The following is a 15,583-nucleotide window of genomic DNA, read 5'->3' as shown; positions in this document are numbered from 1 at the left end:
CGGATTGAACTTGATTCTGATTGGCTGATTCTATCAGCCAATCAGAATTTTCCTACCTTAATTCCGATTGGCTGATAGAATCCTATCAGCCAATCGGAATTCGAGGGACGCCATCTTGGATGACGTCCCTTAAAGGAACCGTCATTCGTCGGGAAGTCGTCGGTGAAGATGGATGTTCCGCGTCGGCTGGATGAACATGGATCCGGAAGAAAGAAGATTGAAGATGCCGCTTGATAGAAGACTTCAGCCGGATCATGGACATCTTCAGCCCCCCGCTTGGATGAAGACTTCAGCCGAATCATGGACATCTTCAGCCCCCCGCTTGGGCTTGGATCAAGACATCGGAACCAGGACGGATCGGTGTGATACCCGGCGAGGTGAGGATAAGGTAGGAAGATCTTCAGGGGCTTAGTGTTAGGTTTATTTAAGGGGGGTTTGGGTTAGATTAGGGGTATGTGGGTGGTGGGTTGTAATGTTGGGGGGGTATTGTATGTGTTTTTTTTTACAGGCAAAAGAGCTGAATTCTTTGGGGCATGCCCCGCAAAGGGCCCTTTTCAGGGCTGGTAAGGTAAAAGAGCTTTGAACTTTTTTAATTTAGAATAGGGTAGGGCATTTTTTTATTTTGGGGGTCTTTGTTATTTTATTAGGGGGCTTAGAGTAGGTGTAATTAGTTTAAAATTGTTGTAATATTTTTCTAATGTTTGTAAATATTTTTTTATTTTTTGTAACTTAGTTCTTTTTTATTTTTTGTACTTTAGTTAGTTTATTTCATTGTATTTATTTGTAGATATTGTATTTAATTAATTTATTGATAGTGTAGTGTTAGGTTTAATTGTAGATAATTGTAGGTATTTTATTTAATTAATTTATTGATCGTGTAGTGTTAGGTTTAATTGTAACTTAGGTTAGGATTTATTTTACAGGTAATTTTGTAATTATTTTAACTATTTTAGCTATTAAATAGTTCTTAACTATTTAATAGCTATTGTACCTGGTTAAAATAAATACAAAGTTACCTGTAAAATAAATATAAATCCTAAAATAGCTATAATATAATTATTATTTATATTGTAGCTATATTAGGGTTTATTTTACAGGTAAGTATTTAGCTTTAAATAGGAATAATGTATTTAATAAGAGTTAATTTATTTTGTTAGATTTAAATTATATTTAATTTAGGGGGGTGTTAGGGTTAGACTTAGCTTTAGGGGTTAATCCATTTATTACAGTAGCGGCGAGATTCGGTCGGCAGATTAGGGGTTAATAATTGAAGTTAGGTGTCAGCGATGTTAGGGAGGGCAGATTAGGGGTTAATACTATTTATTATAGGGTTAGTGAGGCGGGAGTGAGGCGGATTAGGGGTTAATAACTTTATTATAGTAGCGGTGCGGTCCGCTCGGCAGATTAGGGGTTAATAAGTGTAGGCAGGTGGAGGCGACGTTGAGGGGGGCAGATTAGGGGTTAATAAATATAATATAGGGGTCGGCGGTGTTAGGGGCAGCAGATTAGGGGTACATAAGGATAACGTAGGTGGCGGCGCTTTGCGGTCGGCAGATTAGGGGTTTATTATTGTAGGTAGCTGGCGGCGACATTGTGGGGGGCAGGTTAGGGGTTAATAAATATAATATAGGGGTCGGCGGTGTTAGGGGCAGCAGATTAGGGGTACATAAGTATAACGTAGGTGGCGGTCGGCAGATTAGGGGTTAAAAAAATGTAATTGAGTGGCGGCGATGTGGGGGGACCTCGGTTTAGGGGTACATAGGTAGTTTATGGGTGTTAGTGTAGTTTAGAGCACAGTAGTTAAGAGCTTTATAAACCGGCGTTAGCCCAGAAAGCTCTTAACTACTGACTTTTTTCTGCGGCTGGAGTTTTGTCGTTAGATTTCTAACGCTCACTTCAGACACGACTCTAAATACCGGCGTTAGAAAGATCCCATTGAAAAGATAGGATACGCAAATGACGTAAGGGGATCTGCGGTATGGAAAAGTCGCGGCTGGAAAGTGAGCGTTAGACCCTTTAGTGACTGACTCTAAATACCGGCGGTAGCCCAAAACCAGCGTTAGGAGCCTCTAACGCTGGTTTTGACGGCTACCGCCCAACTCTAAATCTAGGCCTGTGTTAGGAGAGTTTGGAATGACCGTGTTAGAGTTTGGAATGACCGAGTTAGGAGAGTTTGGAATGACCGAGTTAGGAGAGTTTGGAATGACCGAGTTAGGAGAGTTTGGAATGACCGAGTTAGGAGAGTTTGGAATGACCGAGCTAGGAGAGTTTGGAATGACCGAGCTAGGAGAGCTTGGAATGACCGAGCTAGGAGAGCTTGGAATGACCGAGCTAGGAGAGCTTGGAATGACCGAGCTAGGAGAGCTTGGAATGACCGAGCTAGGAGAGCTTGGAATGACTTAGTTAGGAGAGCTTAGAATGACTGAGTTAGGAGAGCTTGGAATGACCGAGTTAGGAGAGCTTGGAATGACCGAGTTAGGAGAGCTTGGAATGACCGAGTTAGGAGAGCTTGGAATGACCGAGTTAGGAGAGCTTGGAATGACCGAGTTAGGAGAGCTTGGAATGACCGAGTTAGGAGAGCTTGGAATGACCGAGTTAGGAGAGCTTGGAATGACCGAGTTAGGAGAGTTTGGAATGACCGAGTTAGAAGAGTTTGGAATGACCGAGTTAGGAGAGTTAGGAATTACTTATTTTGCAAAGCAAAAAAAAAAGTTAATTTATTACGCTATTATTGATAGTCTTAAAATGACATGTCCTAAAAAATTAGAGCATATCATTTTTTGATTATTATGGCCCTTTAGCTCAGATCACAAGCTCAGTAATGTGCCAAGTTTTGCACAGTAAAGGGGGCCAGGAACATGAATTGCACTAGGCCTTTGTGTATCATTGTCCTTTTCTTGATACACAGAACCTTGTCAATTGTTCTAATAAAATCAGAGCATTACATTATTATAAAGGTACAGTTCACATCCTTATAAAAAAAGACTTAAAGACTATATGCAAGTCACACAATACCTAGCTATAAAACACATTCATTGCAGCTCTTTAATGTAATTGTAAAGTTTCATGAAAAAGTGCCCAGTATCTAAAAATAATCTTAAAAACTGGGGCACTTTCATTCATTAAACTTTACAAAGTTGATTATTTTTTAAAATACTTACCTATGCGCTATGGTAAACATAATCCAGCTTCCTCCAATTGTTGTGTGCCCCCTTTGGCGTCCAGCTCGTGAGGCATGCAACGATTGGAGGAAGCTGGATCATCACCGATATGCTTATGAAAGCAGGAGCTGCGGGCGGAGGATCGGCGTTATGTTTACCCTAACGTAAAATTTACAATCATTTTAATTTAAAAACCTGCTCTGGTAGGGCTCCCCAATCCAGCACAGTTTTGTTTCATATATTTGGCAGAGGCAGTACAGCCAGTTAGAAGGTTGCATCTACCCCATTACCTTCCTACTGTGCTCACTGCCTCTCTGTCTTGCCAGGCTCAAGTCACTCTTCATTCATAAAGCTTGGTAGACGAGCAAGTAAGAAAGTGCGCATTAGAAAGGCAATTGTCTGTACTGTTGTCTGCTTAAGATATTAAACAAATTTCTGCCAACTGGAGCCGTTTTTTACCTTTTAATGACACGTACCCTGTACATCACGTCATTTAAAAGACCAGTAAATAAAGTAGATTTTCATAATTGACAAACGCATGATAAAAAGACAATGCAATAGAACTTAGTCTGAACTTCAAACGAGTAGTGTTTTGTTTTTTTCTGACAAAGGTTATGTTATGTCTATTTCCACGCCCCCTGCATCATGTGACAGCCATCAGCCAATCACAAATGCATATACATATATTCTGTGAATTCTTGCACATGCTCAGTAGGAGCTGGTGACTCAAAAAGTGTAAATATAAAAGACTGTGCACATTTTGTTAATGGAAGTATATTAGTAAGTTGTTTAAAATTGTGCGCTCTATCAGAATCATGAAAGTTAAAAAAAAATTTAGACTTGAGTGTCCCTTTAAGTTTTTGTTTTAATCCCAGTAATAGCACGGGTCTCACTGGCGACGAGACGCGCTCTAATTAACCTCTTTGTTTAAAAATGATGGGCCACGTCGGCGGCTGTTAAGAGGGTAAAGTTAAAATATTAATTTACTATAACAGCAATAAATGTGCTTTATAACTTCTCATTGTTTGTCTTGGAGATTGTAAGGTTATAAAAAAAAATAATAACATTTATTGTCTCTGTAAACATTTATTCTGTATTTAGATTCTTTCAATGCAATGTTTAGATGCTCATATACCATACTTGTATATTAAAAAAAATACGTTAATGCCACTTTAAACTATGCATTTTTTATGTCCCTTTTAATGGAAGTCCTCATGGGCACATATGCTTTCTATAGAATAAGATTTGTTTTGAATATTTAATTCCTTTTAGTAGTGGAAAAAATAGATCTTGATTTTGTACTGGCAGTGCAGTTTCCCTATTTTCTACACTGAAATGTTTTGTGGAAATCCAAGAACAGTAGCATCTATTTTGAGAATCTCAATTTGATGTATTTAAAAAAAAAAAAATATCCAATGCATTTGTGGAGTGCCCAGACCACACGAAAAGCCATGTTTTGCTCCAGAAACCTTGAAGAGCTGAGACAGGAAATTGTTATATATTATTAAATACTGTGATAAAACAGTTCTCTGGCACAGACATCCAGACTGACTTAAGTAAAGTTTTAAGTGATATTGCCAGCTAAAGAAAGAAAAACGTTCTTTAGATGCGGAACTATTGCGACTTTTCTTTTGAGTAATTTATTTAAGCAGGCATTAAAGAGACAACACTAATTCACTAATTAAATGCTAGACATATTGATACATTTGTAGTAAGATTAGCCTTAACATAATATACAGTGTATATGTATATATATATATATATATATATATATATATATATATATATATATATATATATTAGTTGTTTAAATATGAAACAAACAAGTGTAAGGCTTTAGTTTCTTTAAAGTAATGGACTATGCAATTTTGTTACCTAGTGTAAAATACATCTGATCTCCTTTTGTATTCTCTACTGAGGTCGGGGCTTTTATGATGAATATTGTTTTGTACATGGCAAAGGACTTACACAAATTATAATACTATAAATAATAATACAGTATTGTTGTTCTATTTCTTGTCCTTAAAGGGATACTAAACTCACATTTTTTCTTTCATGATTCGGATAGAGCATGCTATTTTTTAATCTACTCCTATTGTCCATTTGTATTCGTTCTCTTGCTATCTTTATTTGAAAAAAAAGGCTTCTAAGCTGGTTCACTTGGTTATTGGTGCTGTCCAATCAGCAAGGACAACTCAGGTTGTGAACCAAAAATGGGCTGGCTTTTCAAACAAAGATAGCAAGAGAATGAAGAAAATCTCATGATAGGAGTAAATTAGAAAGTTGCTTAAAATTGCATGCTCTATCTGAATCATGAAATAAAACATTTGGGTTCAGTGTCCCTTTAAAGTATTAAGTTTTACTCACGAAGGTCAATCCTCAAAACATTGTATAGAATTTATAAAAGCCATAGTTATTCGTGTGGATGTCTACATGTTCGTCGGTAACATTAAAACAGATACTTTTTAAAAATAATTGTGACAAATAATTAGATTTGTTTGTTGCGGATAGAGATATAAGCAGTCATATATACCTTTAAAACAAAATAAATCTCCCCCCTCCCTGAACAAAATATTTATTTATGTTTTTAAAAAAAATGTGATGGATATAAATTACTTTAAAATTTACTTCAAGGTGGTCTAATGCAGGCCCTGATATTATATGTTTTGTTTTATTTAAAGTCGTCGTGTTTGTATGTGGGAATAAGCTCAAATATGTAAAGATAAGGAGACAGATAGGCTTTATGGGCCAGAGCACATATATTCTTTGAGGTTTATGAAATGTTTTTGTTTTATGGAGTACGTATTATTTCTCAGATAGATTTGATATATAGTCTATAACAGTTAAACTACAAGTTGACACATTTCTTTAGAATGCCAGAGCTTCCAGAATACTGAGGAAATTGGGTATGCAGATAATAACAAAATGTTAGGAGCTAAAAGCAGAATTTTAGGAGACGTGGCTCACAGGAATAGTGAAATAATGGCAAGTAGGGAGCTATGTTTTCTAAAAATTTGTCAACCCCGGCTGTAATTTAATTTTGCCAGCCAATGAGTGACATTATTGAAGTAGCTCGGTTGGGGCCGTATAATACTTACTGATATTATAACCTAACATTTTCTGCTATACAAAGCACAAAATAATTGCATAATATAACTTATTTATTTAGTGATCATTTATGCAATAAACATTAAAAATCTTATAATATTAGCTAATTTTAGCTTAAAGGAAAAAAAAAATTATTTCATGATTTAAACAACTTTCTAATTTACTATTATCATTTTTCTTTGTTCTCTTGGTAACTTTTGTTGAAAGGTAGGGACCCATTACTCTCCAGATGCCTACCTAAGTATCTCTTCCAACACAGAATATTATTAACTTGTCATTTTGAATATTCATATATACTCGTCGCATATATCTCATGGTCTTTTCACATTTTTGTTTTCCTTTTATTACAGTGAGCTACTGAAATTAGAATAAGGCTCTGCCATATTGTTTCCTTGATGGTTACATGATGGGTGGTGGGGGGGGAACTGGAACCGAAACACACATTTTACCACAGAACAGTCGAGATAGCATGTTTTGTGTAGCTTTTTATGTTGTCAGACTTGGTGACATTTCTAAGCACGCCTTTAGCAATATTGTATTGCAGCTGCTTTTACAAAGGTCCTTTGGTTTCTGTAATCCTTAATTTCCTGTCATTCTGAATGGGTGGTGTTCATGTAAAATGCAAAGAAAACAAATATTTCTAGCCACCTTGATGCATTTTACGGAAATACAAATATGGTGGCACTAAATGTAAAACTGAAAGAATTTCATATTCCAGATTCATGCCAAACACTATCCCAAATATAAATGACTTGTTTCCTATCTTGGCCTCTCACTGAGAAAGTGAGCAAGTTAATTTTAATATAAACCATCAGCTTGTGTGTTACTAGCTCATAAAAGGATATAATGTTTTTAAAGCAAGTGTGCTCTCTGCAAAGCTCAACTGCTAAACATACATAGTATAATTTACATAATCTATAGAGGTATGACCTGTTATTCCTTATGTAGTAAGTAATTCGACACAGCAATTGTTCTGATTTAGATACACTGTTGTGGCGGTTAAGTGTATTTCCCTTGTTAAGTGTATCCAGTCCACGGATCATCCATTACTTATGGGATATTCTCCTTCCAAACAGGAAGTTGCAAGAGGATCACCCCAGCAGAGCTGCTATATAGCTCCTCCCCTAACTGCCATATCCAGTCATTCTCTTGCAACCCTCAACATAGATGGAGGTCGTGAGAGGAGTGTGGTGTTTTATACTTAATTCTTCAATCAAAAGTTTCTTATTTTTAAATGGCACCGGAGTGTGCTGTTTTTTCTCAGGCAGTATTTGGAAGAAGAATCTGCCTGCGTTTTCTATGATCTTAGCAGAAGTAACTAAGATCCACTGGCTGTTCTCACACATTCTGAGGAGTGGGGTAACTTCAGAAAGGGAATGGCGTGCGGGGTCTCCTGCAACTAAGGTATGTGCAGTAAAATATTTTTCTAAGGAATGGAATTGACTAAGAAAATACTGCTGATACCGAAGTAATGTAAGTAAAGCCTTAAATGCAGCGAAAGCGACTGGTATCAGGCTTATTAATGTATGTGCAGTAAAATAATTTTCTAAGGAATGGAATTTGACTAAGAAAATGCTGCTAATACTGAAGTAATGTAGTAAAGCCTTAAATGCAGTAGAAGCGACTGGTATCAGGCTTATCAATAGAGATACATACTCTTTAAAAAAGGACGTTTAAAACGTTTGCTGGCATGTTTAATCGTTTTTTGAGGAACATTGGTGATAAAACTTATTGGGGCATAATTTTTTCCACATGGCTTACTTATTTTCTGCATAGAAACAGTTAACTGAGGCTTCCCACTGTTGTAATAATGAGTGGGAGGGGCCTATTTTAGCGCTTTTTTGCGCAGTTAAAATTACAAAATGAATCATCCAGATTCCCTCAGCAGTCCCATGAATACTACAGGACATCTCTAAAGGGCTAAAAAGACTTCCAAAATCGTTTATAGGGAAGGTAATCCACAGCTCAGCTGTGGCAGTTTTGTTGTATCTGTTAAAAAACGTCTGTCGTTTTTTTTTTTATCTGTTTATTGCATTAAGGGGTTAATCATCCATTTGCAAGTGGGTGCAATGCTCTGCTGACTTGTTACATACACTGTAAACATTTTGTTAGTGTAACTGCCTTTTTTCACTGTTATTTCAAATTTTGTCAAAATTTGTTTCTCTTAAAGGCACAGTAACGTTTTTTATATTGCTTGTTAACTTGCTTTAAAGTGTTTTCCAAGCTTGCTAGTCTCATTGCTAGTCTGTACAAACATGTCTGAAACAGAGGATACTTGTTCATTATGTTTAAAAGCCATGGTGGAGCCCCATAGGAGAATGTGTACTAAATGTATTGATTTCACCTTAAACAGTAAAGATCAGTCTTTATCTATAAAAGAATTGTCACCAGAGGGGTCTGTCGAGGGGGAAGTTATGCCGACTAACTCTCCCCACGTGTCGGACCCTTCGTCTCCCGCTCAAGGGACGCACGCTAATATGGCGCCAAGTACATCAGGGACGCGCATAGCGATTACTTGCAGGACATGGCTGCAATCATGAATAATACCCTGTCAGAGGTATTATCCAGATTGCCTTAATTGAGAGGCAAGCGCGATAGCTCTGGAGTTAGACGAGATACAGAGCGCGTAGATGCTGTAAGAGCCATGTCTGATACTGCGTTACAGTATGCAGAACCTGAGGACGGAGAGCTTCAGTCTGTGGGTGACGTCTCTGATTCGGGGAGATCTGATTCAGAGATTTCTAATTCTAAATTTAAGCTTGAGAACCTCCGTGTATTGCTTGGGGAGGTATTAGCTGCTCTGAATGACTGTGACACAATTGCAGTGCCAGAGAAATTGTGTAGGCTGGATAAATACTATGCAGTGCCGGTGAGTACTGGTGTTTTTCCAATACCTAAAAGGCTTACAGAAATTATTAGTAAGGAATGGGATAGGCCCGGTGTGTCCTTTTCCCCACCTCCTATATTTAGAAAAATGTTTCCAATAGATGCCACTACGCGGGACTTATGGCAGACTGTCCCTAAGGTGGAGGGAGCAGTTTCTACTTTAGCAAAGCGTACCACTATCCGCCCCTTGCATGCATTGCGCCTGTCACTGCTGCAGCGGCATTCTGGTTTGAGGCCCTGGAAGAGGCCATTCATACAGCTCCGTTGACTGAAATTGTTGACAAGCTTAGAACTCTTAAGCTAGCTAACTCATTTGTTTCTGATGCAATTGTTCCTTTAACTAAACTAACGGCTAAGAATTCAGGACTCGCCATCGAGGCGCGTAGGGCGCTATGGCTCAAATCCCGGTCAGCTGATGTGACTTCAAAGTCTAAATTACTCGACATTCCTTTCAAGGGGCAGACCTTATTCGGGCCTGGTTTGAAAGAAATTATTGTTGACATTACTGGAGGTAAGGGTCATACCCTTCCGCAGGACAGGGCCAAATCAAAGGCCAAACAGTCTAATTTTCGTGCCTTTTTTCGAAATTCCAAGGCAGGTGCAGCATCAACTTCCTCCGCTTCAAGACAAGAGGAACTTTTGCTCAATCTAAGCAGGCCTGGAAACCTAACCAGTCCTGGAACAAAGGCAAGCAGGCCAGAAAGCCTGCTGCTGCCTCTAAGACAGCATGAAGGAACGGCCCCCTATCCGGCGTCGGATCTAGTAGGGGGCAGACTTTTTCTCTGCGCCCAGGCATGGGCAAGAGATGTTCAGGATCCCTGGCGTTGGAGATCATATCTCAGGGATATCTTCTGGACTTCAAAGCTTTCCCTCCACAAGGGAGATTTCATCTTTCAAGGTTATCTGCAAATCCATGAGTGATCCATCTAGTTCCGCGGACGGAACAAGGACAGTGTTTTTATTCAAATCTGTTTGTGGTTCCCAAAAAAGAGGGAACCTTCAGACCAATTTTGGATCTAAAGATCTTAAACAAATTCCTCAGAGTTTCAGCTTTCAAATTGGAAACTATTCGGACCATCCTACCCATGATCCAAGAGGGTCAGTACATGACCACAGTGGACTTAAAGGATGCCTACCTTCACATACCGATTCACAAAGATCATCATCGGTTCCTAAGGTTTGCCTTTCTAGACAGGCATTACCAATTTGTAGCTCTTCCCTTCGGGTCGGCTATAGCCCCGAGAATCTTTACGAAGGTTCTGGGCTCACTTCTGGCGGTTCTAAGACCGCGAGGCATAGCGGTGGCTCCTTATCTAGACGACATCCTGATACAGGCGTCAAGCCTTCAAATTGCCAAGTCTCATACAGAGATAGTTCTGACATTTCTGAGATCGCACGGGTGGAAAGTGAACGAGGAAAAGAGTTCTCTATCCCCACTCACAAGAGTCTCCTTCTTAGGGACTCTTATAGATTCTGTAGAGATGAAAATTTACCTGACGGTGTCCAGGTTATCAAAGCTTCTAAATGCTTGCCGTATTCTTCATTCCATTCCGTGCCCTTTGGTGGCTCAGTGTATGGAGGTGATCGGCTTAATGGTAGCGGCAATGGACATAGTGCCATTTGCGCACCTACATCTCAGACCACTGCAATTATGCATGCTAAGTCAGTGGAATGGGGATTACACAGATTTGTCCCCTCTGCTAAATCTGGATTTAGAGACCAGAGATTCTCTTCTCTGGTGGTTGTCTCGGGTCCACCTGTCCAAGGGTATGACCTTTCGCAGGTCAGATTGGAAGATGCCAGCCTTCTAGGTTGGGGTGCAGTCTGGAACTCCCTGAAGGCAGGGATCGTGGACTCAGGAGGAGAAACTCCTTCCGATAAATATTCTGGAATTAAGAGCAATATTCAATGCTCTTCTGGCTTGGCCTCAGTTAGCAACACTGAGGTTCATCGGATTTCAGTCGGACAATATCACGACTGTGGCTTACATCAACCATCAAGGGGGAACCAGGAGTTTCCTAGTGATGATAGAAGTCTCAAAAATAATTCGCTGGGCAGAGACTCACTCTTGCCACCTGTCAGCAATCCATATCCCAGGCGTGGAGAACTGGGAGGCGGATTTTCTAAGTCGTCGGACTTTTCACCCGGGGGAGTGGGAACTCCATCCGGAGGTGTTTGCTCAGTTGATTCATTGTTGGGGCAAACTAGAGTTGGATCTCATGGTGTCTCGCCAGAACGCCAAGCTTCCTTGTTACGGATCCAGGTCCAGGGACCCAGAATCGACGCTGATAGATGCTCTAGCAGCGCCTTGGTTCTTCAACCTGGCTTATGTGTTTCCACCGTTTCCTCTGCTCCCTCGACTGATTGACAAAATCAAACAGGAGAGAGCATCAGTGATTCTAATAGCGCCTGCGTGTCCACGCAGGACCTGGTATGCAAACCTAGTGGACATGTCATCCTTTCCACCATGGACTCTGCCTCTAAGACAGGACCTTATAATTCAAGGTCCTTTCAATCATCCAAATCTAATTTCTCTGAGACTGACTGCATGGAGATTGAACGCTTGATTCTATCAAAGCGTGGCTTCTCCGTGTCAGTCATTGATACCTTAATACAGGCACGAAAGCCTGTTACCATGAAAATCTATCACAAGATATGGCGTACATATCTTTACTGGTGTGAATCCAAGAATTACTCTTGGAGTAAGGTTAGGATTCCTAGGATATTATCCTTTCTCCAAGAGGGTTGGACAAAGGATTATCAGCTAGTTCCTTAAAGGGACAGATTTCTGCTCTGTCTATTCTTTTGCACAAGCGTCTGGCAGAAGTTCCAGACATCCGGGCATTTTGTCAGGCTTTGGTTAGAATTAAGCCTGTGTTTAAATCTGTTGCTCCCCCATGGAGCTTAAACTTGGTTCTTAAAGTTCTTCAAGGAGTTCCGTTTGAACCCCTTCATTCCATTGATATTAAGCTTTTATCTTGGAAAGATCTGTTTTGATGGCTATTTCCTCGGCTCGGAGAGTCTCTGAGCTATCTGCCTTACAATGTGATTCTCTTTATCTGATTTTTCATGCAGATAAGGTGGTTCTGCGTACCAAACCTGGGTTTTTACCTAAGGTAGGTTTCTAACAAGAATATCAATCAAGAGATTGTTGTTCCATCATTGTGTCCTAATTCTTCTTCAAAGAAGGAACGTCTTTTACATAATCTGGACGTAGTCCGTGCCTTGAAGTTTTACTTACAAGCTACTAAAGATTTTCGTCAAACATCTTTCCTGTTTGTCAATTATTCTGGACAGAGGAGAGGTCAAAAAGCTTCGGCAACCTCTCTTTCCTTTTGGCTTCGGAGTTTTATACGCCTAGCCTATGAGACTGCTGGACAGCAGCCCCCTGAAAGGATTACAGCTCATTCTACTAGAGCTGTGGCTTCCTCCTGGGCCTTTATAAATGAGGCCTCTGTTGAACAGATTTGCAAGGCCGCGACTTGGTCTTCGCTTCACACTTTTTCAAAATTTTACAAATTTGATACTTTTGCTTCTTCGGAGGCTGTTTTTGGGAGAAAGGTTCTTCATGCAGTAGTTCCTTCCGCTTAATCCCTGCCTTGTCCCTCCCATCATCCGTGTACTTTAGCTTTGGTATTGGTATCCCATAAGTAATGGATGATCCGTGGACTGGATACACTTAACAAGAGAAAACATAATTTATGCTTACCTGATACATTTATTTCTCTTGTAGTGTATCCAGTCCACGGCCTGCCCTGTCATTTTAAGGCAGGTCTAAAATTTTATTAAACTACAGTCACCACTGCACCCTATGGTTTCTCCTTTCTCTGTTTGTTTCGGTCGAATGACTGGATATGGCAGTTAGGGGAGGAGCTATATAGCAGCTCTGCTGGGGTGATCCTCTTGCAACTTCCTGTTGGGAAGGAGAATATCCCATAAGTAATGGATGATCCGTGGACTGGATACACTACAAGAGAAATACATTTATCAGGTAAGCATAAATTATGTTTTTACTCACTGTTTGTCTGAGGACGGGTTGTTTTACCCGAAAACGGTTCTGTGGAATTATGTGGGCTATGTCTACAGTCAGTGGCTGTTCTCGAACTTAATATCTAGGAGGGACTAACATTGCAAGGGTGCTACTCATGCATTTGGAGGTGCATAACTGCCACTTGGGTGAAGTTAGGCAGACTTTTGGCCGAGTATGGAAATCTCTGATTTCACTAAACAAAAAGACGCAAGCAGGACAGTAGAGCGCTGATATATACATATATTATTTTAGATCATTTTGTCTTTTCTTTTAAGATCAGAGATTCTATGCTTGCTGGCTCCTATAATATTTCTGTGTGTAAGTCTTTAACAGACCAGTAACCACATGACGATTATTTAATAATTTATTTGTAATGGACCAACAGATTTTACAGTTCTATATGGGGGTTAAAAAAACAAACATGAGACAGGGAAGGTAGACTGGGACAGAAGAATTAAAGGCCCTGCTCCCTAGATTGTATAAAACATAATTTTATGTAGTGTGTTTGAGGCCACCCAGGACGTGAATAAAAAACATTTTTCTTTCACTTTTGATTGTTTGTTCATATAAACTTATTTTTTATTTTTTTTATATTCTGTCCATTTTCCAGTCATTATGTGTGGGTATTCCTCTCCTGACCACTAGGAGGAGGGGAATTCTTACAGGTGATGACTTGTGGACTCTCACCATTATTAAAGACATACATTTATCAAAGAAGCATTAATTAAAAAAAAAAATCCTTGTTTAACAACTTGCTATTTATTTATTTTCTAGTGACAGCTACATAGTGCTCGTGAAGGCGGTGGTTATGAGCAGAGATGACTCCAGTGGGGGATGGTTACCACATGATGGAGGTGGACTCAGCCGTGTTGGGGTCTCTAAAGTCGTTTACCCAGAAGGCAGCGGGAGATGTGATTTTCTAATTCACGGGGAACGATTGAAAGACAAAGTGGTAATGAACTAAGCATATTATTAATTTCTTATAATGTCACAAAAGCATTTAAAATTACATGAGTTGTAATCAGTTCAGTGATTTGGATATAGTAGATTCGTAATTTGTTAAAGCTTGTAATTTTTGCACCCCTGAAAGTGGTTAAACACATAGTTAAGAGTCCTGCTTTGAGGCACAAACTCTGCAGCTGCTGTTTGGTTCGCCGACTGTTTCCTGCTCAAGTCCAGCAATGAAATTAGATCATGACAATTTTGCACTATATTATCCAGGGAAATTAAAAGAAACTTTGAAATCTGTCAGAAAAAAGAAATCTAAATATTTTTTAAACCATTCTTGTTTGCTGCAATTGTTTTCCAACCGTCAAACTCCAGCCACCACTTGCTTCATTTAGAAGAGCCAATCTGGGCTTGAGTTTGCAGAAAAGACTAGCCGTGGTTGTTTGTATTAAGTGCATTGTTTTTCAGTTCTTGTCTGTTAAAAGGAAATGGGTATAACAAGATTAGATTTGATAAATCTGCAGTGTACATTTTAGTTCTGAGAATTAGAAAATGCACAATTTAAATTACATGAAAAGAGGCCAAAATAAATAATGGAAGTATATTGTTTTACTGTGTATAACTAATTATTCTATATTAATATATTGATAAAGTGTTTAGGTTGTTACTGTCTCTTTAACAGGCTTTTATGGTATCATCATGATTCAGATAAAGCATGCAATAAAAGAAAAACTTAATAAAATATACTTCTATTATCAAAATGTGCCAATTATTTTTAGATTGTTTGAGGCTCTGGCTCCTTCTGTTCATGTGGTAAAGTGCACAGTATATACATATCTGCATTTTGTGATTGGCTGATGGCGGTCACATGATGCACGGGGAGGGAAAATTGCATTAAATTTGTCAGAAAATATTTTACTGCTCACTTCAAATTCTAAGTAAGTGTTATTGCCTCAGTTATTTAGTTATACTGCATTTAGTGTATCTTAAAAGGACCACTAAATACAGTACATTTGCATAATAAAAGGGACACTAAACCCAATTTTTTTCTTTCATGATTCAGGTAGAATATGCGATTTTAAGCAACTTTCTAATTTACTCCTATTATCAATTTCTTTGTTCTTTTGCTATCTTTATTTAAAAAGCAGGAATGTAAAGCTTAGGAGCCAGCCTATGTTTGGTTCAGAACCTGGTTTCCGTTTGCTTATTGGTGGCTAAATGTAACCACCAATAACCAAGTGCTATACAGGGTTCTGAACCTAAAATGGGCCAGCTCCCAAGCTTTACATTTCTGCTTTTTAAACGAAGATAGCAAGAGAACAAAGGAAAATTGATAATAGGAGAAAATTAGAAATTTGTTTTAAATTGCATGTTCTATCTGAATCAGGAAAGAATTTTTTGGGTTAAAGGGATATTCCAGCCAAAATTGGAAACCACATGGGTGCATTTC

General features: G+C 39.0%; 1 protein-coding gene across 1 annotated transcript in view; it reads left to right on the top strand.

Moving 5' to 3' along the window:
• SPRED2 (sprouty related EVH1 domain containing 2) overlaps nucleotides 1–15,583 on the top strand; it is a 170,581-nt gene that overhangs the window by 84,705 nt on the left and 70,293 nt on the right. Inside the window, exon 2 of the mRNA XM_053712096.1 lies at nucleotides 13,960–14,137. Coding sequence (XP_053568071.1) covers nucleotides 13,960–14,137 — 178 coding nt within the window. The remainder of the gene's footprint in view (nucleotides 1–13,959; nucleotides 14,138–15,583) is intronic.

This window comes from Bombina bombina, chromosome 4, assembly GCF_027579735.1.
Source record: "Bombina bombina isolate aBomBom1 chromosome 4, aBomBom1.pri, whole genome shotgun sequence".
Lineage (NCBI taxonomy): Eukaryota > Metazoa > Chordata > Amphibia > Anura > Bombinatoridae > Bombina > Bombina bombina.
Note: the sequence above shows the minus strand (reverse complement) of the source record. Positions and strands in the feature narration are given on the sequence as shown.